The 22,582-nt window shown below is 39.5% G+C and overlaps 1 protein-coding gene across 2 annotated transcripts in view; it reads right to left on the reverse strand.

The window, feature by feature from the left end:
- The window catches only part of RNF216 (ring finger protein 216), a gene marked incomplete at both ends in the record, with an annotated part of 128,260 nt that overhangs the window by 88,730 nt on the left and 16,948 nt on the right, over positions 1–22,582 (reverse strand). For both annotated transcript variants that reach the window (XM_084250890.1, XM_084250889.1), the window contains 8 exons: positions 744–822; positions 1,326–1,474; positions 3,531–3,668; positions 6,025–6,075; positions 8,662–8,801; positions 14,199–14,313; positions 18,086–18,250; positions 19,159–19,261. In XM_084250890.1, the coding sequence (XP_084107016.1) occupies positions 744–822; positions 1,326–1,474; positions 3,531–3,668; positions 6,025–6,075; positions 8,662–8,801; positions 14,199–14,313; positions 18,086–18,250; positions 19,159–19,261 (940 nt within the window). The remainder of the gene's footprint in view (positions 1–743; positions 823–1,325; positions 1,475–3,530; positions 3,669–6,024; positions 6,076–8,661; positions 8,802–14,198; positions 14,314–18,085; positions 18,251–19,158; positions 19,262–22,582) is intronic.

Raw genomic sequence — 22,582 nt, forward strand, 5'->3', positions numbered from 1 at the left:
AAAGCAGCCTACATCTCCTTCAATGGAGGAATGGATTTAAAAATACTGATATAGGACCTCCCCTGGTGGCGCAGGTGGTGAAGTGCAGCGTTGTGAAGCTGTCTACAGCCTCTGCAGTGCCGGTTCAATCCCGGCTGACCAGTGAGAATCCCACATGGCGTGGCAGACGACGCCTGTCTTTCCCGCTGCTCCCCTCAGCAGTGTATTTCGTCAGTCTGACTGTTCTGTTCCCCATTGTGTCTCTGGTGAATCCTCTCACCCTCTTGCGCATCTGGCCTGTACCCAAAAATACTGATAAATACATACCATGGAAGATTATAATACTCAAAAATAAAGGATGAAATACAGCCGTTTTCAATAAAATGGAGAGAATTTGACAAAAATTACAGGCAGCAAAGCAAGTCAGAATGATAAAAACAAATACTGGACATTCATATAACAATTAGACAATGTACAACACTCCTGCACAATTAACTGTTATTTATTATTGCATCTGCCCTTATATGAAGACGGCATTAAACAGGGTCCAGAGCTTTGTGACTGGAGTTCCACAAATTGCCTCCATCTCTGTAGACATGTCAATCACCATTCACAATGGACCATCACTTGCTTTCATGAAAAGGAAAGCATTCAAATCCTTTTCATGGGTCAGCATGTAAATAACCAGCAGACATTGAGGCCATTAGGATAGTCAATAATAACATAATTCGAACATAAATCTAGAAAAAAATTTGCCTCCCTACCTTTCGGCAGCGAGGATTAGGACAACTGAACCTCTTCACATCACTATCCAACAAAGCAGGAAAGCTACAGGAGGGGCACCTAGAGTCAAAAGGGCAGAAGGAATATTATTCAGAATATTAAAGCCTGAATTGGTTCTATGGGGCTGTTCATACAAAGATGAAATTTCGGCTGAAGAGCTATGTTCCTTTTTTTATTCCTTAGTTTTTATTAAAACATGGAGCAAGGGTCTCCTTTTTATGTGTTTTTACCAGGAAATGCAGGTGCACTGAGGTCATGCCTCAGTGCAAACCACTGAATAATAGATAACCTCTTTCTAAGAACTTGCACATGTCACTTTGCCTCCAACCCATGCACAATGATTTAAACCTATAACCCAAATGATAAGAGGTGCCAAGGAATGTAGGTAAATGTGAGCTGCAGATTTTTCCATTCATAAAGTTACCCTTTCATTCCTCAATAAGAAATGCCAGAAATCCCAAAAGATAGACCTTCATTACAGAATTTTCATTTCATCATCTGATTAAAGTCTTCCTAATGGGGGACAAACTGACAGATGACACTCTCCAAATCTGAGCACTCACCTGACAAGCTCATCAGCGTAGGCTGCAGCAACTTCTTCTTCGGCTTTTCGCTCATAGTATTTATACAAGATGGTCTGGGGAAGCACCTTTTCCAGTTCACTGGTTGGAAATGAACATGTGCAGCTGCCTTCCATGCAGCTGAGCTCTGACTAGAATAAGGTAAGGAGGCAAAGGAAAAAAAAAAAAAAAAAAAAACAGGACAATTCAATCAAGTTTTCAGAAAAACAAAAAGACTCAGTAGCTAAATGCACTTTTCAAGGGGAAGTAAATAAACATTGGTTAAGAACACAGACTTTTGAGATGTGAAATCTTTCGCTTTCCTCTCCTCTAAAATGCCACACCCCAAAACAAGGACACAATGATATAAAAACACAGTGCCACAAGAGGACTTCAGTCAGTCCCTATCACAATACATGAAGACAGAAAGCAGATGAGGAAGAGTAAATGGCTTAGCAGAAGAGAGGAGTGTCACAGCTATGTCTGAAAAGGAGACACTCATGAGAAGCAAGTTGATTCCTCTACAGACTTGGGAAAGCGGTTGGTCTAGACCCCTTAGAAGACAAAGGTGAGGGCCTCTCTGGTGGCGCAGCGGTTGAGCGCTGGGCTGCAAAGCTGCCCGCAGCCTCTGCAGTGCTGGTTCAATGCCCGGCCTCCAGTGAGGGTCCCACATGGCGCGCAGATCTCCCCTGCCATACCTGCTGCTCCCCTCAGCAGTGTACTTTGTCAGTCTGCCTGTTCTTCTCCCTGCTCTGGTGAATTCTCTCACCCTCCCATGCTTCTGACTGTACCCAGTGCTTGTATAAATAAATAAATAAATCTTAAAAAAAAAAAAAAAAGACAAAGGTGAGTGGTGGGAGGTAATGGGACTAATAGCAAGATAAACTAAGAAAGAAAAGGTGGTTTGTTTATAAAACTTCCAGTTCCTACCCCTTCAGTTGGAGTCATGAGTCTAACAGTAGTCTCTGGAAGAGGTAGACCAGAGGTCTCTGGACTTGATTCTAGGTTGAGTCCTTCTCATACCACATCACTCTGATCTTCTCTTCTGCCTCTTGTCCATTTTTGAGGACCTGTATGATTACACTGGTCCACTTGGACAGCCCAGGGTAATCTCCCTATTTTAAGATCATTTAATTAGTAGCCCATTTCCCTTTTCCATGTGAGGTAACATATTCACAGGTTCCAGGAATCAAAACATGGATATCTGGAGTGGGGGTAAGGTGGGGTAGGTGGGGCATGTTATTCTGCCTATCACAGTCTACTCATGTTTAGTACTTAATCTTTGACTAAACAACAAATGACTTTAGAATAATTGATGCCAAGTGATTTGAATATTTGATTTGATTTGAAAAAGCAAAAGATTTATTTATACAAGAACTGGGGTACAGGCCAGATATGCAGGGAGGGTGAGAGGATTCACCAGAGACAGAGCAGGGAACAGAACAGGCAGACTGACTGAAATATACTGCTGAGGGGAGCAGCGGGCAAGACAGGAGAGATCTGCTGCGCCATGTGGGTATCTTGCCGGCCAGCCGGGATCGAACCTGCGCTGTAGAGGCTGTGGAGAGCTTCACAGTGCTGTGCTCAACCACTTGTGCCACCAGGGAGGCCCAAAAAAGCAATTTTGATTTGTAAGTGCTAAGACATACTGTATTATTCTGGTGGCAAGAGAAACTGACTTTGAAGAGAAATATTATCTTGTATAAAATAGCTATTCACTTCAACTATAAAATCTTTCAAGAATTTTTAGTAAAAACATACTAATATACTCTGATGCATTCAAAGACGGATAGGTTCTCTCTTTTTGAGCTCATTCTACACTTCTGTTATAAACAGGAGTAAAGAAGTGCATGCTGGGGCCTCCCCTGATAGCGCAGTGGTTGAGCGCTGGGCTGCGAGGCTGCATGCAGCCTCTGTAGCACCAGTTCATTCCCTGGCTGCTGGCGAGGGTCCCACAAAAAAAAAAAAAGAAAAAAAAAAAGAAGTAAGTGCTCCTGTGGAGCTACACACGGAGGCATGGAAGAATTATCCCATTCCCTGAAAAGAAATCTGCAATGCTCAGAAGCAATATAATCACACAAACTGGAAAAGTGCATAGGAATTATGCATGTTTGCTTGTCTTAGTAAAGACATTTAACCTTGTCTATTAATGTGGTCTCCTCACTCTGAAATGTTTCCTATGCATGGACATATTAACACGGTTCTTACCTTTCCAGATCCAAACACTGCCTCCTGGGCATATCTGATGAGGCACTCTTTGCAGAACAAGTGCGCATCTGCACACTGTGTAAGCTCCTCAAATGGAAATTCCCCATAGCAGCAGCGGCACTCAATCAACTGGCCATCCTGCAGGTCATCAGAAACACACAGGAAATTCTCTACAGTCAAGTAGAGGGGACAGTCATGTCTCATATTCCCCCATGCCCAAATACACCGAGGTAAAAGCAATTCCTAGAAGCCATATAGTAACGAGTTGTTTTCTGCTGTGTAAATCTGGCTCAAGATGTTAACACAAATATGAAATACATCATGACAGTGAGATTTTCTTTGTTCCTTCCCACCCCATTCTCTGCATGGTTCCATGGTGCCAGCAGAACTATCTGTAATCAGATGATAATATGATTATAAAAATCAGTGACAAAGGGCAGGAGGGATATTATACAAAAAGCTTCAAAAGCGATTTTGTTCTTGTTAGAAGATGGGCACATGAGGGGATTGTGTCGTGGTCCAAACTTTATAATTTTTTTTTTTTTTTAAAAAAGATTTATTTATTTATTTATACAAGCACTGGGTAGAGTCAGAAGCACGGGAGGGTGAGAGAATTCACCAGAGCCAGAGTGGGGAGCAGAGCAGGCAGAAGGACTGAGGCACACTGCTGAGGGGAGCAGCGGGCGGCAAGAGAGGTCTGCGCGCCATGTGGGATCCTCCTCCAGTGGCCGGGGAGCAGCCGGGGATCGAACCGGCGCTGCAGAGGCTGCGGGCAGCTTCGCAACCCAGAGCTCAACCGCTGCGCCACCGGGGAGGCCCTATGTGGTCCAAACTTTAATGCAATGAATTACTGAAGCTAACTAAAGCAGCAACTTCGAGTACTGTGAGTACTGGGAAATCGACTCTTTATTAATGGCAGTCATTATCCAGTCATCAATCCATTTCAGCAGACACTGTACAAAATTCATCTGGTCCTGAGGTTAGACACAGCTTTCCTTCTCTCTCTCTTCTGACTAAGTGATATCTGAGTTTTAAGCTTTCCTCTTAAAAGTATATCCAACGAATTTCAGGCATTTAAATGGAACATTTCTTTTTTCTTTTTAAAAAAGATTTATTTATTGGGCCTCCTCTGGTGGCGCAGCAGCTGAGCGCTGGGCTGCCAAGCTGCCCGCAGCCTCTGCAGTGCTGGTTCGATCCCTGGCCGCAGGTGAGGGTCCCATATGGCGCATAGACCTCTCCTGCCACACCTGCTACTCCCCTCAGCAGAGTATTTTGTCAGTCTGCCTGTTCTGTTCCCCACTCTGGCTCTGGTGAATTCTCTCATCCTCCTGTGCTTCTGACTGTACCCAGTGCTTGTATAAATAAATAAATCTTAAAAAAAAATTATTAATTTATGCATACAAGAACTGGCCAGAGGTGTGTGGGGGGGGGGGGTGAGAAGATTTACCAGAGACAGAGTGGGGAACAAAAAAGGCACACTGACTGAAATACACTGCTGAGGGGAGCAGCGAGTGAGTCAGGAGAGGTCTGCTGCTCCATGTGGGTAGCTCCCTGGCTGGCCGGGGGATGGAACTCCTGCTGCAGATGCTGCAGACAGCTTTACAGTGCTGTGCTTAACCCCTTGCGTCACCAGGGAGGCCCTAGAGCATTTCTTTTTAAAAAATATATTTACACACACACACACCCCCTCCCCCCATCATTGTTCATTTTTTAAAAGAGATTTATTTTTATTTATTTATGCATACCAGAACTGGGGTGTAGGCCAGATGTGAGGGGAAGAGAGGATTCATCAGAGTGGGGAGCAGTACAGGTGGATCTACTGAAATGCACTGCTGAGGGGAGCAGTGGGTAAGACAGGAGAGGTCTGCTGTGCCATGTGTGCTAGCTCCCTGGCCAGGGATTTAACTCATGTCACAGTGGCTGGCCATAGCTTTATAGTGCTGAGGCTTTAACTGCTGCGCCACCAGGAAGGCCCCATCATTGTTCATTTTTGTACAATGTTTGATTTCTCCTCTCAGATATAGCCCCCATAAAATTCCCACCACCAAGTCACCCATGAACCATCACCATAGTCTCCTGTGTTCTTCCTGCCTGTTTTAATCACCTTCCCTACCCCCCAGGGTCTCTGATTTATAGTTTGCTTGCTAGTTTTGTCTTATCTCTTCCCACCCCCAATCCCTTGTTTGGTTTCCCTCTGTTTCTCTTATAAGTGAAACCTTCTGATACTTTTCTTTTTCCTTCTGACTTATTTCACTGAGCATAATTCCTTCCTTAACTGGAATATTTCTATTATTATCTTCCCATCAATTCTGATCCAGTCTGGTATTGAGAGTGACTATACAGATTCATGTTCTCACTGTATTTTGGCAAAGCACAAACTTAGCATATACAGCATGGAAAGAATATGTCACCAAAAATGCCAAGGAAATGTAGTAAAAGAAAACAATCCATGAAAATGCCCATAATAAATGAATTAGGTGAAATGTCAAATTACCTTTTGATACTGTTCCTCATTCATCTGCAGGGCAAGCAAAAAGTCTTCATGCTGAGGAACAAAAAAACCATACACACAGATGCAACTTCAGTAAAGATGCCATAATCCATTTAGAATTTATTTCTATAAACATAGAAGAACTCTAATATTAATAGTCATCTTTTCAGCAACATAGTTTAGTAACTTAAAGAGTTATCTGAGAGTAAATTTAAAATTTATGTGAAAGCTAAACATGAAAAAAGAAACCATCCAAGAACTAGAAAATGTGGGGGGAAACTTCCTTATGTATGACTCAAAATGTAGAAGAATTAAAGGAAAAGACTGACACATGAAACACTTTTGAGAACAGTGGAGAAAGCAAAAGCAAACAGAAAAATCCGTTTCACAACATTTTTTCTTAGTGAGCCTGGGCAGGAAACAGATACTCATGTATGTAACTGGTGAGAAAGCAAAATAGTACAACCACCAAGGAGGGGAATTCAACACTTTGTAATGAAGTATTTACCATCTGATTCATCATTCTCAGTTCCAGAAATCTACGCTAAGGATACCTTGGGCAGAAATATGGAATAACTGAATCAACTCTGGTACTACAGAAAATGGTATACTGGGCAGTCTTAAAAAGGAAAGAGAAAAATCTGTGGGTTGCTGTGAGCACCAGGTTGTACTGGTGAGTAAAGCAAGGGGCATAAGACTGTAGTACCTTTTAGGTAAGAAAGAAGGGTTTTAAAAAAATCCATTTTTTATATATTACATAGTTGCTTTTATATAAAATAAGGAAAGTTAAACCAAAAACCATTAACAATGGTTTATGTGTAGAAGGAGGGAGGGAGAATGGTGAGGGAATATTTTCAGCTTTAATTTTGTCCTTATATTTTACATAACTGAAGAGCAAAATTATAAAACAAAATAAAGCCAATTCTCTGTAACTCAAAAATAAAGAGGCAAATGTCTTTATTAAATTAATGGCATAACCACACACTTATTTCACATGACAATATTTGGATTTCATATTCCTAATTTGGTATAATCTGACAAGAAATTATAAATTAATCTTACACTGTATTTATCGATCTTGTTATAATATTGGGGCTGTAATAATATTGGGGCGGTTATTTGGGATATATTACTATAGAATAAAGGAAACTAAGGTAATTATGTTATTGCTATTAAAAACCAAATTTTCAACAAAAGAGAAAAGAAATAAAATGAAAGAAGTAAAAAGTCTGTAAACTAAATTTAAAATAGAAATTTCAGTATGAATTCCCTTGGAACAAAAACAACTATATGGCACCTGGGAGAAATTGTTGCTTCCAGGTCAGGAAAAGTAGAAGATGAACCTGGGTAACCCCATGTCCCAGAAAGTAAGGGTTCTATCAGAAATGACCCAGGCCAGGACAGAGGAACTAACCTGAAGGGGATGCAACCAGCCAAAAATAGGACAATTGAACTTCAAAAGGAACGAGTACAATGAACTATAATATATCCAATCACTGTGCCAATACTATTAACACTTTTCAGATGTGGTAGATGGTGATATTAATGAATGCAATGTTTTGATACTGTCCCATGAAAAGTGCCAATATTTGGAAGACCTATGTAATGTAATCTGCACTTTTCATGAAAAAATCATGCATATTTGAAAGATCCAGTCAAAGAAAAAGCTACAATAGCGATTTTAAGGTAACAGATGATTGCAGATGGATAACTCTGATAGATGGATCAAGATGACAACAACTTCTCTAAAATTCTCATTTCTGTTTGAGATCTAGAATTTTATCACTGGCCATGAATAATCATTTCATTCATTTTTGAGAAAATGTGGGTCAAATAACTAATTTTGAATAATCCTAGTTTTCCTGTAAGTTATTTTTTCAAGCAAGTATGTTCTGTGGGGGGAAGTGTCTAATTCAACAGCTGGCATCTCAATGGCACAGGTGCTTCTCCTAGAGACAACCCCTGCAGTCATTATGCAACAGAAGTACTTTGTGCATATTTCCCTTTCAGTCTAAAGTATTGAAGATGTTTTTGAGAGTCAAAATTTGATAATTTTTTACGATTTCATCAAGAACATTTTTAGGTGACACTGGCTTTTTTTTTTTGTGGCGAGGAAAATGATACTAGTACCATTTTGTGTGTCACTCACTTGATTCATGCTAACAACCAATAGCTTTTGTTTCATCACCACGAATTCTATACAGTGAAAAAGGCAAATAATGTCCAATCACTGTGAGAGATCTGACCATGCCGACCCTCTAAAAGAGCCTGGAAGAAACCAGGGATCCTTGGGCAATACTCAGAGCTGCTGGTCTAGAAAATACATATTAAATAATCTGTATGTATTTCCTGATTGATGTGCATGTTTGATAAAATATTTTGCAGAACCTAAGAGCTAACAGAATTTTTCTGGTTTTTCTCCACTGTTAGAGGTCGAAGGAGACAGGTACGTTTGCCAAGTAAATCTGATTTATAAAACTGTGAACTTTAGCTGGTATCATCACAAAACACAGTTTTGTTTTCCTTTTAAAAGCTTTATAGTTTATTCAAATTAATCACTGTAAATAAAAGGAAGATCTTAAAGGACAGTTTTATATTAAGCACTAACAGCAAACCAGAATCCTAGATAAACATTCTTACCTCTGCCATCTCTTTGACTTTCTGCTCATAGAACTCCTGTTCCTGCTGCACAGCTGGTAGGAGGGCACGCCGGTCATAGGATCTACAATGTCGCCGTTTATTTTCCAGAAAAAACATCCTTTTTTCTATTTTTATGTCACCTTAAAGATATATGACAAAGCAGACAACTGTTAAGAATCCAGGCCAACCACTCCAGTGTTCTGTGGCCTTTACCCACATCTATTTTCTCTCAGCAAATTTCATGACAATCCTACATTTGGGAAAACTGAGCTACTTATTACCATTTCCCAACCTAACATGTTCTTTTGACTTTAAGTCTTTTATCCCTTGTTATGCTCCAAAATGAGCATTATTTCTTCCATCAGTTCTAAACCATTCTACTACTGAGGACCAGCTGGGTTTACAGTTTAGGGTAATTATGAAAATGGCCAGTAAGCATGTCTGCAATGTAGTTAAGCACTCATGAAGTAGAACTGCCAGATCAATCAAGTTGGTTGTACCAACTCACACTTTCTCTATACCAGTAATATATGTGTTGAGTCACTCCACATTTTCATCAACACATAGTATAGTCAGTTTTTACTTTTAATGATTCTGCTAGATGCATGTGTTTAATGTTTTTTATTTTTTATTTTTTATTTTTTTTATAAATTTTATTGTTATATTCCCCATACAATTGCAGCCCCCCATTCTGACCCCAATCCCTCCCCTCCCGCCCCCGCCCCCCTAAAAGTGTCTCTGGTTCATAGTTTTTTGTTGATGTTTAATGTTTTTTAAATTATTTTGAAAATTTTAAAATATACGGAAAAGCTGAAATACTAGTGCCTAGTTTCACAACAAATAACATTAAAATAAAAGATGAGGAAATGCAAATGGCCAACAGGCATATGAAAAAATGTTCAACATCACTTGCCATCAGGGAAATGCAAATCAAAACTACCATGAGATACCATCTTACACCAGTGAGAATGGCACATATTAAAAAAACTAGCAACAACAAATGCTGGCGAGGGTGTGGAGAAAAAGGAACTCTTCTACACTGTTGGTGGGAGTGCAAACTGGTCCAACCACTGTGGAAAGCTGTGTGGAGATTTCTGGACCTACTAAACATAGAGCTTCCATATGATCCAGCAATTCCACTCCTAGGTATTTACCCAAAGGACACAGAAACATCAATTCCAAAGAACACCTGCACCCCTATGTTTATAGCAGCACTGTTTACAATAGCTAAGCTTTGGAAACAACCCAAATGCCCAAAAATAGATGACTGGATCAAGAAGATGTGGTCCATATATACCATGGAATATTACTCAGCATTCAAAAAAGATAAACACATGCAATTTGCAGCAACATGGATGGCGCTGGAAGGGATCATGCTCAGCGAAATAAGCCAAAAAGAAAAAGAAAAATACTGGATGGTCTCACTCATAGCAGGAATCTAGAAAACTTAAATAAGGGACCAGGAAAATGAATAACTATAAGAAAGTGAAAATCAAAATGAACAAAAAACTATGAACCAGAGACACTTTTAGGGGGGCGGGGGCGGGAGGGGAGGGATTGGGGTCAGAATGGGGGGGGTGCAATTGTATGGGGAATATAACAATAAAATTTAAAAAAAAAAATAAAAGATAACAAAATGAGATATATCACATAAAATTATCTATTCAGATTTTCTACTTCTTTCTTTGATTTGGTAACTTAGTTTCCAGAAAACTGTCTCTATTCCATCTGGAATTTCAATTTACTCACTGAACTACTCTTTAGATTTTCACTAGTTTAAAAAAACTTACGTTTATTCAGAAAGCCAATTTTGGTTCTCTATTGTGTTCTATCAATCTATGTGTTGATCTTTCTGCCATTACTACCCAGCCTTAATCACTGTAGCTATGTGTTAAGTCTTGAAATCAGATAAACTAATTTCTCCCTTTTAAAAATAATTTTAGGTATTCTAATATCTTGCCTTGCCATACACATTATAGAGTAAGATTGCCAGAATCTACAAAAAAAAACCTTGGTAGCATTTTGATAGGCATTACAATAAACATGTGTATCAATTTGGAGAGAATTTACATCTTACTATGTTAGTCTTTCAATCCATTAACACAGTACAGCTCTCCATTTATTTATATCTACTTTCTACTATTTTCACCATATAAATTATGTCCACATTTTGTTAGACTATACCTATTTTTTTGTTTGTGTCATCATAAATGCTATGATTTCTGCATGCACACTACTAGTATAAAGACATACAACTGGGGCCTCCCAGGTGGCACAAGGGTTAAAGTCAGTGCTATCAAGCTATCTCTAGCCACTGCACATGAGTTCGATCCCCAGCCAGGGAGCTAACCCACATGCTGCAGCAGACCTCTTCTGTATCATCTGCTGCTCCCCTCAGCAGTACATTTCAATAGATTAGCCTGTTCTGCTCCCCACTCTGTCTCTGGCGAGTCCTTTCACCCCGCCCTGCACCTCTGGCTTACAGCCCAATTCCTGTATGAATAAATGAAAATAAATCTTTAAAAAAAAAAAAAGGCATACAACTGGTTTATTTTGGGTTGAGCTTATATTCTGCAACCTTACTGAACTCAGCTGTTTATTAGTTCTAGTTTCTTTTTAGCTCCCCTGAAGTTTTCTAGATAGATGATCATGTCATTTGCTTATAGGAAGTTTTATTTCTTCCTTTCTAATCTGTACCCCTTATTTCCCTTATTGTGTTGGCTAAAACTCCAGTACTATGTTAAACAGTGGTGAATAGAAGATATCCTTCGCTGTTTCCTACATGAAGGGTAGAGGATTTATCATTAAGTGTGATGTTGAGGAAGTTCCTCTAAGTTATGAATTTTTTGGTTTTAATCATGAATAATGCTAAATATTGTTAATTTTTTTGCATTAATTTATATAATTATGTAAATTTTCTTCTTTAGTATGTTAATATGGTGAATTAGACTGATGAGTTTTCAAATGCTGAACCAGTCTTGCACGCTTAGAATAGACCCTACTTGGTCGTAATGTGTATCTTTTTTCTTTTTCTTTTTTTTTTTAATAGAGGCATGCTTTATTTATTTGTTTGCTGGTTTGTTTGCTTGTTTTGTTTATACATGCACTGGGTACAGTCAGAAGCGCGGGAGGGTGAGAGAATTCACCAGAGCCAGAGCGGGGAGCAGAGCAGGCAGAAGGACTGAAGTACACTGCTGAGGGGAGCAGGGGGCGGCAGGAGAGGTCCGCGCCCCATGTGGGACCCTCCTCCGGTGGCCGGGGAGCAGCCGGGGATTGAACCGGCGCCGCAGAGGCCGCGCGCAGTTTCGCAACCCAGCGCTCAACCGCTGCGCCACCGGGGAGGCCCGTATCTTTTTTTTTTATATATTGCTTAAGGTACTTTGTAGAGGATTCCTTGCATCTATATTTATGATGTATACTTGTCTATAGTTTTCTTTTTTGTAGTCTATGTTATCAAGGTAATACAGGTTTCATTAAATGAATTGGGAAGTGTTACCTACTCTTCAAAGTTTTCTGGATGAGACTGTATAGATTGGTGTCAATTCTTCTAAATGTGCTGGGAAGAATTTTTCAGAGAAATCAAACAGCATTGAAAACTTCTTTCATGAATTCAATTTCCTTAATATTTTATAGGGTTATTCAAATTATTTCATATGGTTAAATTTGGTAGCTTGTGTTTTTTTGGGGATTGGTTCATTTCATGTAAGTTGTCTCAAGTTGTGCACAAAGTATTCCTATTTGGATGTTTGTGGAGGCGACAGTAATATCCTCTATAAAGGGATATCACTTCTGATATCAGTAATTTGTAACTTATTGCTTCTGTCTTGGTCAGTCTTGCTAGAGGTGATAATGCAATATGTGATATGCAGTATTTTTACTTGTGTTCTGTTTATATTCAGATTCTAGTCAGATTCTCCACAAGAAGACTATGTAGCAGACTTGCAAGATCACAGAAAGGACAGTGAAGGGAGAACACTCTCATTAAGCCAAGTGCTTAGATGGAACACAAGCTACAAAGGCAAAAAATGTGATTCCTGGAATGGATGTAGGATTTTAAGCCTAACTGAATAGGTTCAGTGTATCTACTAAGTCATAAATATTAAACTACTAATATAACTCAAGTTTGTTTTCTATTTCTAACTTCTAATTTCCTTAAAGATGATCTAATGAATACAATTTAAGAGTTAGAATCTAAAATTAAAGGAATATGCCTGCGAGAATGGACTGAAACTAAAAGGATCAAGTTAACAAGGAGAAAAGAGGTTTGTGACTTAAAAGCAAGCTGGGTAAAAAGACTGAGGCTCCACGTGAACCAACAGTAAGGCACACTGTGATTTTAAAAGGTTATTGTGTTCTTGGGCTGCATGAATTGAAGTACAGAATGTAAATTCTAGCTGTGGTCTCTACACACCAGACCTCATTTGTAGTACTTTGTCAAGTCCTGTACACCCAAACTTTCAATGAGATACTGATAAGCTAGAAAAGGGCCCAAGAAGAAGCATAATCAGGAAGACGAGGCAACAGAGCATTTCCAAGACTTTTCAAAGGCAAGAAATTTTAGCAAGGGGCATTGTGGGAAGATGTAAAGAAAGAACTTTGTATAAAATATGGCTGAAAGAAGGCATGGCCTGACTTATGAAATAGTGTTTTCCTTACTACTGAAAGTCAGAGACAAATACTGAATGAATCAGGGATGCCTAATTTAAACTGTAGATACACTTACAGGTGAATGAAAAACGACTACCCACTCTCTCACTGTGCCACACTAGCGAGAAAGTCATGCCAGGAGAGCACTGTTTCACAGAGTAGTATGAGGACCTAGAGTCAAACCCTATAGGATTTCCTTTTAGATCCTAAAGAGTTCACATCCAGATAATTTCCAACTCTACAGTTATCTCATGGGTCTGCCATTTTAGGTGCTCCTGAAATCAAGCTATGCAAGGAAGATGGGATATAACAGAAAGAAAAGCAGGAGAGAAGGAAAGGGCAACATTACTATTTATGACATATAGGAAAAGTTGTAAAGGGCTCTTTTCTTGGACACAAGCAATGAAGGTGAGATTTGTTCTACTCAACAAGTTTACATTGCGGGGGAAGGTAGATCTAGCAGACTTTAAAATAAACACGTGCCTATTTAAGGGCCATTATTTTTTTCTGTGCAGAAGTTACTCTTTCAGGTAAGGGACCCCTTTGTAGACAAGTAGTGGTTTAGGCAGATTTTACTAATGGAAGGCAAATTCTTGTCAAACCCAAAGGTTTTTCCTAAGCTCAAGTGTCCCCAATACTTTTCCACAAATGAATTCTCTTATACTGCACAAAATCTTCCTGCTGTGGTGTATCTTAAGCAGAAAAGACTGAAGCAACTTTCTAAAAATACTGATGTGTTGTTAAAGTAGCAAGAGCCATTCCTCAGACTGGTTTGGTCAGGCATTCTCTAAGTAGCCAGTACCATGTCACCCCTAACAGCTGTGTGGGAAGGAGAAGGTTCTACAGAGCAGCTTCACACACTGTCAGTAACACCCACAGTTTGTCATTACCTTGTTCAAATTTGAAATCTATGTAAGAATACTGATTCATTTCTTTTCTCTTTTTTCTTTTTCCACTGGTTTCTGGTGATAGTTCCTGCCATTTCTTAATGGCATCAGAAAAGGCCTAAAAATTAAGAAAGGAAAAGGTTACCACCATAAATGAGACACAAGAATATATGAAACATAGAAATCCCCAGATTTCACTTGGATTCATAGTTTCAACTATCTTGCGTGCATGACTTACCCAAAATTGGTAGTGGCAAAATATATAAGGTAGCAACCCACTATTTTTATTTTCTCTGACTTTCATACAATGGCAGAACCAAAATGCTTACTGACAAATTAAAGGGCGACATAAGAAAATAAAAACACTGGGCCTCCCTGGTGGCACAAAGGGTTAAGCACCACACTATGAAGCAATCCGCAACCCACGTGGCACAGCCAGACCTCTCCTGACTTGCCCGCTGTTCCCCTCAGCAGTGTACTTCGGTCAATCTGCCTGTTCTGTTTCCCACTGTCTCTGGTGAATACGCTCACCCCCCGCATCTCTGGCTTGTACCCCAGCTCTTGTATGCATAAATAAATAAATCTTAAAAAAAAAAAAAAGAAAAACATTCAAGCTGTCTTTTAATTAGTACAGGTTAAATCACATAATAAATGGTTAGGGAGTACTATTTTGTAATAGATATCCCGCCATAGCATTTCTCCAGTCTACATTCCCTCCTCCACTTTCCACAAACTTCCTTCCCCCATATTCCTGTTAGCTTTCACCAACACCCCTGCGCTCCCTAGCTCCAAGTTCTTATACCAATGATAATACCTTTGCTTCCATATTTTAATATCCCTTTTTTTCAGACCTTTCCAACAATGAGTATTTAAAAGTATTTAAGTTTTTGCAATCTAAAACAAAAAAAACATGTCTTCCTCTTTCAGCTACCAGCCTCTCTTCTTCCTTCCCTTTATAGTCTAACTTACCAAAGGAACTGTTTGCATGTTGTTTCATCATCTCACCTGCGTGAGCTCTCTAATTCCCTCTAACCTGGCATCTAACCCAAGATTCTACATCTAACATCAACTTACAAGAACAGAGAAACTGGTTAGTGACAACACAGGGTACAGACAACAAAATTTAGAATGTTAAAACCTATGGGATGAGTCACACATTTTCTCAACAAATAAGCTGCAAGAAAATATTAAGCGGAAGTGAGAATTAACAGATTAAAAGAGACTTAAGTATTACATCAAACAACTGCAATAAACAGATTTTTTCATGAAACCTGGTATGACAAAGTAAGCTGTTAAAAAGGTTTCTGACAGGGCCTCCCTGGTGGCTCAGCGGTTGAACGCTGGCTTGCAAAGCTGCCCGCAGCCTCTGCGACGCCGGTTCGATCCCCAGCTGCTCCCCGGCCACCGGAGGAGGGTCCCACAGGACGCGCAGACCTCTCCTGCCGCCCGCTGCTCCCCTCAGCAGTGTACTTCGGTCCTTCTGCCTGCTCTGCTCCCCGCTCTGGCTCTGGTGAATTCTCTCACCCTCCCGCGCTTCTGACTGTACCCAGTGCTTGTATAAACAAAACAAACAAACAAACAAACAAACAAAAAAAAAAAGCCTCTATCAAAAAAAAAATGTTTCTGACATACCCAGAGAAATCTGAATACCTTTGGTGTGACAAGGATAAAGATTTTTTTAAAGAGTCTATCTTTTAAAAGTAAACACTGAAATATATATATGGATGAAAGAAATGAAATGATGCTTACAATTTGCTTTAAAACAGTCTAGGGAAGGAGGCAGACAGGAGTAGAGATGAAACAAGACTGAACAGGATTTGGTAATTACAGAAGTCGACTGGTTATAAAACAATCTCAACTTTTATATGTGTTTGATGTTTATGAATAGAAGTTTAAACAAACAAACAAACAAACAGGGAAATGTAATTCTACACCGTGACCATACTTCCTCTATAGTATCATCATGTTTGGGGAGTGGCATAGAGAAGACATGCTATTACTACACTTAGAAAACACCTGTGGGTGTACTGTCCACATTCCTATGCACATGAGCATGCTTCCCACAGGGCAGAACTCTGCACAAAGCAGGGAGAAGTTCTAACTCCCAACTGAACATCAGGTTTTAGCTTCTGCTGAACAGTATTTCTCCTTACTCACTTCCACTTTTATTCAAACATCCAACCTACTCCATTTCAAAATTCTAAAATGTCAAACTATCCAAACAAGCAGATATCATAAAAAATATAAAGGTCTAAAAAAGGGGTAAGGATAGTATGGACAAGCACTGAGTCACAAAACCCTAGAACACCCCCCCCCCCATTCAAATAATGAATAGGCTGTGGGTTGATCAGACGTTGGGCGGGAAAAGCACCTGCTGGTATAGTTTCTGATGGTGACAGGGATGTTACTAGTGTGGACCAATCCCACCTGCAGTGGGAGCTGCCCTTTTTACTCCCTGGGAGTTCAGAAAATAAGCAAAGCACCACTAGTACAAGAATGATGCCTGGCAGTGCCTAACAACATAAGAGCCCTTTCTTTCTTATGGTCATTAATTCTGGGCAAAAGCTCATTCAATTTTCAATGACAGTACAAACATCCCTATTTCGCATGAAGAATGCAATTCAGAAATAGAAAGCACCAATTCTATGTTCCTTTCAGAATAATTTTACCCATAATTAACCTACAATTAGGGATTTGTTGACAGCTGCCTGATCTGCATGATAATCTAAAGGTGGAAGAGATCTAGAGTAAGCACGAGGCCACATTCACTTGGTGGTTCACATTCCTTCAGGTAAGACCCAATGGGTATTTTAACTAGTAAAATAACTCCACATTTGTTTGTCCTTTGGAATAAAGGAGCAGGAGAAAGGGACTTCATGGCAGTAAGAAAGACCAAGAGGAGCAAGCCAACAACCTCTTCTGACTTGTCTGAAACCATGAAGTGGGTCCTGTGCAACAAACGAACTGCATTAACAAGGCATGTGCAAGTTACCCAATAATGACCATCCTTCTGTATCTTGGAACAGAAAACCTAATGTGGATCTTATTCAGAGTCTTGGGGGGAAAAATGTTGGGAGCTTCTAGTAGCTAACTACTTTGAAGCAAACCACTACTCACTGGGCAATGCTGGGTTTCTGAGCTCTTTACAGACCTACTCATGTACCAAGCTACACTCACTACATTAATATTTACAGCCTTGGATAAAGGCAGTGGGAAGCTGGTCAGAAGTCAGACTGTCTACCTATTTATATTATTTCATGTTAATCTGACCTGACCAAATAAAGGGGCTCGAGAAAGCACTCCCTTGAAGTCAGTCAGGCTAATATACTAAACTTTTCATCCTTGGATAGTTGTTGCTGCCTTTATTAAATTTAAGTTGCATCACATCTGGAAAGTCTTAGTTAACCAGACAGAGAAGATTACCCACCATAGGAGAGTCTCTGGTGAACAGGTATCTCTTTATTTATGTTTAAAATAACCAGTTGATTAGGTCAAAAGATGATTTATAGACTGCACATAAAATGACTGATGAACAAGCCACCTGGGGAAGGACTGTGTGAACACCCTACGCCAGACAGCAAATCAGGGAGCAGCAGCATGGGAGCACATCGTTCATACTCTAGTCATCCTGCATTCCTTACTAAAATTTATTACCCTCCATGTCTTTATGAGCAAACCAGAATTTCCCTGTTTCTAATCTATTATTTCTTTTCATTTAGTTCTTCCTGATCAGCAAATACCTTTGTCTATTTATCTTCACCCTGACAAACTCCTTAGCTCTTTGCCATCATAAACCATCCCAATTTTCGCAAGCTGAACTCTTCCTTCTGTTATCACGGGAAGAAGTGGTCAAGAGGTGTGACCCCCACCAGGAGGACCAAGTAGAGCACCTTTCGGGTGATTGCATAGTGTCCCTTGAGCTCATGCAGGGCCCACTTGATGTCCTGACTGCTGAGCATTTTGAAGTCGGCCATCAGAAGGTCAGCAGCTTGGATGAAGCAGCGCTGGTCAAGAGGAGCCAATTTAGAATAGTCAAAAAAGTCTATTTTAGGCAACTGAAACGAGAAAGGCACAATATTAGAGACCAAATGGTGCATTTCCCATAAGGGAAATTCTAAGCATTAATGCTTAGAATAAACATATTTCCTTCCTGCTACAGAAAATGTAAAAGAACTAGTGAAAAGATTTTGTGGGGAGTAAAAGGATCAAGTAATAGGCCCTAATGAAGCACCGCTGAACTATACTATCTTTTAGCATACAATAAATGCTACTCTGGAACATAAATAAAGACCAACAATTGAGAATTAAAATTTCAAACTGTTTATATTTGGTTAAACAGGTGTCTGCAATAATATAAATCTTACACCAAAAGAAAAACTAAAGAGATATTGAGAAGTAGGTAATCTGCATGCTTACGTATTTAAGGGGAAATGCATTGATGTTTTTGTGATTTACTTTAAAATGCATTAAAATGAAACAAAATGTAAGATCTGTGCTGATGCGCAGATGGATGGATATGTGACAAAGTCGACCTAATAAAACATTAATTTTAACAGTATTGTTGGTGGATACATACGTTATCAATGTAAAATTTTTCAACTTTATTGTATGTCTGAAATTTTCATAATAAAATACTTTAAAAAATGAACTAAAATGACAGAAAAAATTCTGGTGAATTTGTGTTTTATTTTAGAAATCTGCTTTGGAGGATTAAAGAACTGGAAGATTTGTTTAATTCTTTGTTGCAAATGGAAGACAGAGTTACAACTGAAAGACGCTAAATACAGAATGTAAAGTGGCTTAGATGGGGAAATCCCACCGAATTACAAATATATTCTGCAATCTTATTTCCCCAGCTAGTCTTTAAAAATGTCTCCCAACAAAGCATTTTCTTCCCATTAAGATCATCAATAAAACAGGGCATGCTTAGGTAGAGACTGCAAAACCAGAGTGTGACACTTGCCTTTGTCTCATCTTGGCTGGCAAGCAGGCTGCTACTGGGGTTGATAATGACTCTATCTTCTCTCTTTGGATAATCTGGATTTTCCAGAAGAAAATTACAGAGTCTGCAAAAATAAATGATGTTACTTTCATACTGCTTCAAATCCCATTCTTTCCCATTGATTCTAATACAATGTTTGAAAAACAGTCCTTAGCCAGACATTATAATTAAGCCAATCAAGGAATTAAAATATTTGTAGATCAGAAAAACTAAACAAATAGACAAATAAAAGATAATTGCATTGAATTTCTAGTTATGCTTGCTAGTTTTAAAAGCAATAAACGTATTGATAAATGTGAACTCATCTGAGCTTTACTATTACTTGAGTGTTAATGTAATGAAGTCACTGAAATTTTTATTGGTTGAACTATATGAAACTAGAGAATTTAGATTAAAAGTATCTATTATTTGAACAAATGGGGGGGGAACAAAGTGTGTATTCACATTCACAGTAAAAAAGTTTGCTAAGAGAACTGTTAATAAAATAAAAAAGACCTTCTGTTAATTCATTAACAGTTTTTGTTACTCCATGATAATACAAATGCATACTAAGAGCAATCTGAGTGATGTTCAGTTTACTTAACTAACTGCAAGGCTGAAGAATAGGCTGTATTTTCTTAAGAACAGATTCTCTTTATGCCAAACCTACAGTTTTCTCTATCACTAGTATGAAATACTGCACAGGTAATAATACAATGATGTATCACCACAAGGATTTAATAAATGTTGACTAGCAACTCTTTACCCTATCTAAGTTAGACAACAAACAAATCATCTGGGGATGATTCCAGTGACAAGGACGGGCAGGGCAGGGTGTAGCAGCAGGCACTCCATAACAAGAAAGCTCCTGCATTCATAGGGCAACTGTGGATTCCCCCTCCTTTCTCCTTCCTACACCTGCTCCTGCAGATTCTTAGGGATGACTCCACCACCTATTAGGTGCCTATCCTTTTTTTTTTTTTAAAGAAAGATTTATTTATTTATACAAGAAATGGGGGTATAGGCCAGAGGTGTGGGAGGTTGAGAGAATTCACCAGAGACAGAGCAGGGAGCAAAACAGGCAGACAGACCGAAAACACCGCTGAGGGGAGCAGGAGGCAAGGTAGGAGAGGTCTGCCGTGCCATTTGGGTATCTCCCTGGCCGGCTGGGAATCGAACCCGTGCTGCAGAGGCTGCAGACAGCTTCACAGTGCTGTGCTTAACCAGCTGTACCACCGGGGAGGCCCTAGATACCTATCCTTAAGTCTTACTCGATTCTGTTCTTCCCAGGTCTCTCCTGTCCAGTGTCAATACTGAAGCTTCTAACGGGGAGGGGGGGGGCGGAGCTTCAACAGGAAGAGGACAGAGAAAAAAATGCTCATTCCAGCTCCTTTTCTCACCTAGAGGTCAGTGTTTGGGGAACCAAAAATGGAGAGGCTGTTTCCTCTGCAACCCCCTTGGACCCATCAGATCTGGCCTGACTATAAAACCTTCTCATTCTGCTGTTACCAGTCAACAAGCCTCAACACCTTTTTCTTTACTACCTCTTGTAGGTACCCATTATGTTTACTTCTAAGCTTTACTTTTTCTTATCACCATTCCCTGCCCAATGAACTGAAACACAATGACCGAAGCCTTGTGCGGGGGAAAAACCCTCTTTTCATATTTTACTTGTAACAAGGGGAGAGAGAGCACTGATCAAGAATTTTACAATCATTATCATCCATGGTGATTCTTTGTCCCAGTACATACTCAGAGCACTATAGGTTATACAAATCTTGAGAATTAGCTATTAAGAATCCAGTGATCCTGGGCCTCCCTGATGGCCTAGGGGTTAAATCTCAGCGCTGCCACCAAGGAGGCCAACCCCACTATGGCCTGAGTTCAATCATTGGCAAGGGAGCTAGCCCACATGGCACAGACCTCTCTTGTTTCACCTACTGCTCCCCTCAGCAGTGTATTTCAGTAGATCTGCCTGTTCTGCTCCCCACTCTGTCTCTGGTGAATCCTCTCATCCCCTGCACCTCTGGCCTGCACCCCAGTTCTTCTGTGCAAAAATAAATGAAATCTTAAAAAAACAAACAAACAAACAAAAAATCCAGTGATCCACACAACTTCTTCCACATGCATACCTGAAGGCACTACAAACCAGAGGTGCTCCTTTATTTCAAACTTGTCAGTCTGTAATGTTCTGGTAACTGGCTACCACCAGTCAACAAACTGCCAGATACCAGCATGTAGGAAAGGGAATAAGGTCAAAGAGAAAAAAATTCCTTAACAGAAAGGCCACCTGTGAGTGAAGTCAGCAGTCTTCAGGTGGGGTACATGGAAGATGATCGGCAGGGGTGTTGAAAAAGAGTATTAAAACTTCTATTTCTTTAACCCCTGTGCCACCAAGGAGGCCAATAACTTATATGTGAATGAATATCTAAGTGATACATAAGGCACAAGAGTTAGTTAAGTGCCTACGAAACAGGGGCCTCCCAGGTGGCGCAGCAGTTGAGTGCTGGGTTGCGAGGCTGCCCACAGCCTCTGCAGCGCAGGTTCCATCCCCAGCCGCCGGGCGAGGGTCCCACATGGCGCGCAGACCTCTCCTGCTGCCCGCTGCTTCCCTCAGCAGTGTACTTTGGTCCTTATGCCTGTTCTGCTCCCTGCTCTGGCTCTGGTGAATTCTCTCACCCTCCCGCACTTCTGACTGTACCCAGTGCTTGTATCAATTGATAAATCTTAAAAAAAAAAAAAAAAAAAAAAAACCAACAAAAAACTTCCTCCATCAAGTTCCTATGAAATAGGACATCTATGAGTCTCAGAGGGTAGAAGAATATAATTGTTAAAAATCTGTTAAGTTGGTCATATTTTACTGATATTTCACAATCTTGAAGATTATTTTTTGAAAAACAAGTTTCACTTGTAGAATGAATGAAACATTAAAATATACTAAATTTCTTAAAGGTTATTTACTACAAATTATTCAAAAACACTTAAACTGGTGTTTCCTATTCAAATTACTGTTCTGTAAGTAAATGTGCAAAAATTTATACCTCTTCTATCACTTACATTTCTACAATGAACAGGAACAGTACAACATTTCATAATCAGAAAAACATTAACAAAAGAAAAGGAAAATTCAATGAGAAAAGGTATAAGCAATTCACATAGGAGGAAATACAATTAGTAAACAAATGCATGAAAAATGCTATACAACATTATCAAAGAAATACAGCCTAAAATGAGACTATGTCTAGATAAAAGCAATAAAAAACAATACTCAATATTGTTGAGGAATTATGAAAGCAATTCTAAACAAATGCATGAAAAATGCTATACAACATTATCAAAGAAATACAGCCTAAAATGAGACTACTTTATGTCTAGATAAAAGCATTAAAAAACAATACTCAATATT

This window comes from Talpa europaea, assembly GCF_964194135.1.
Source record: "Talpa europaea genome assembly, chromosome: 12".
Lineage (NCBI taxonomy): Eukaryota > Metazoa > Chordata > Mammalia > Eulipotyphla > Talpidae > Talpa > Talpa europaea.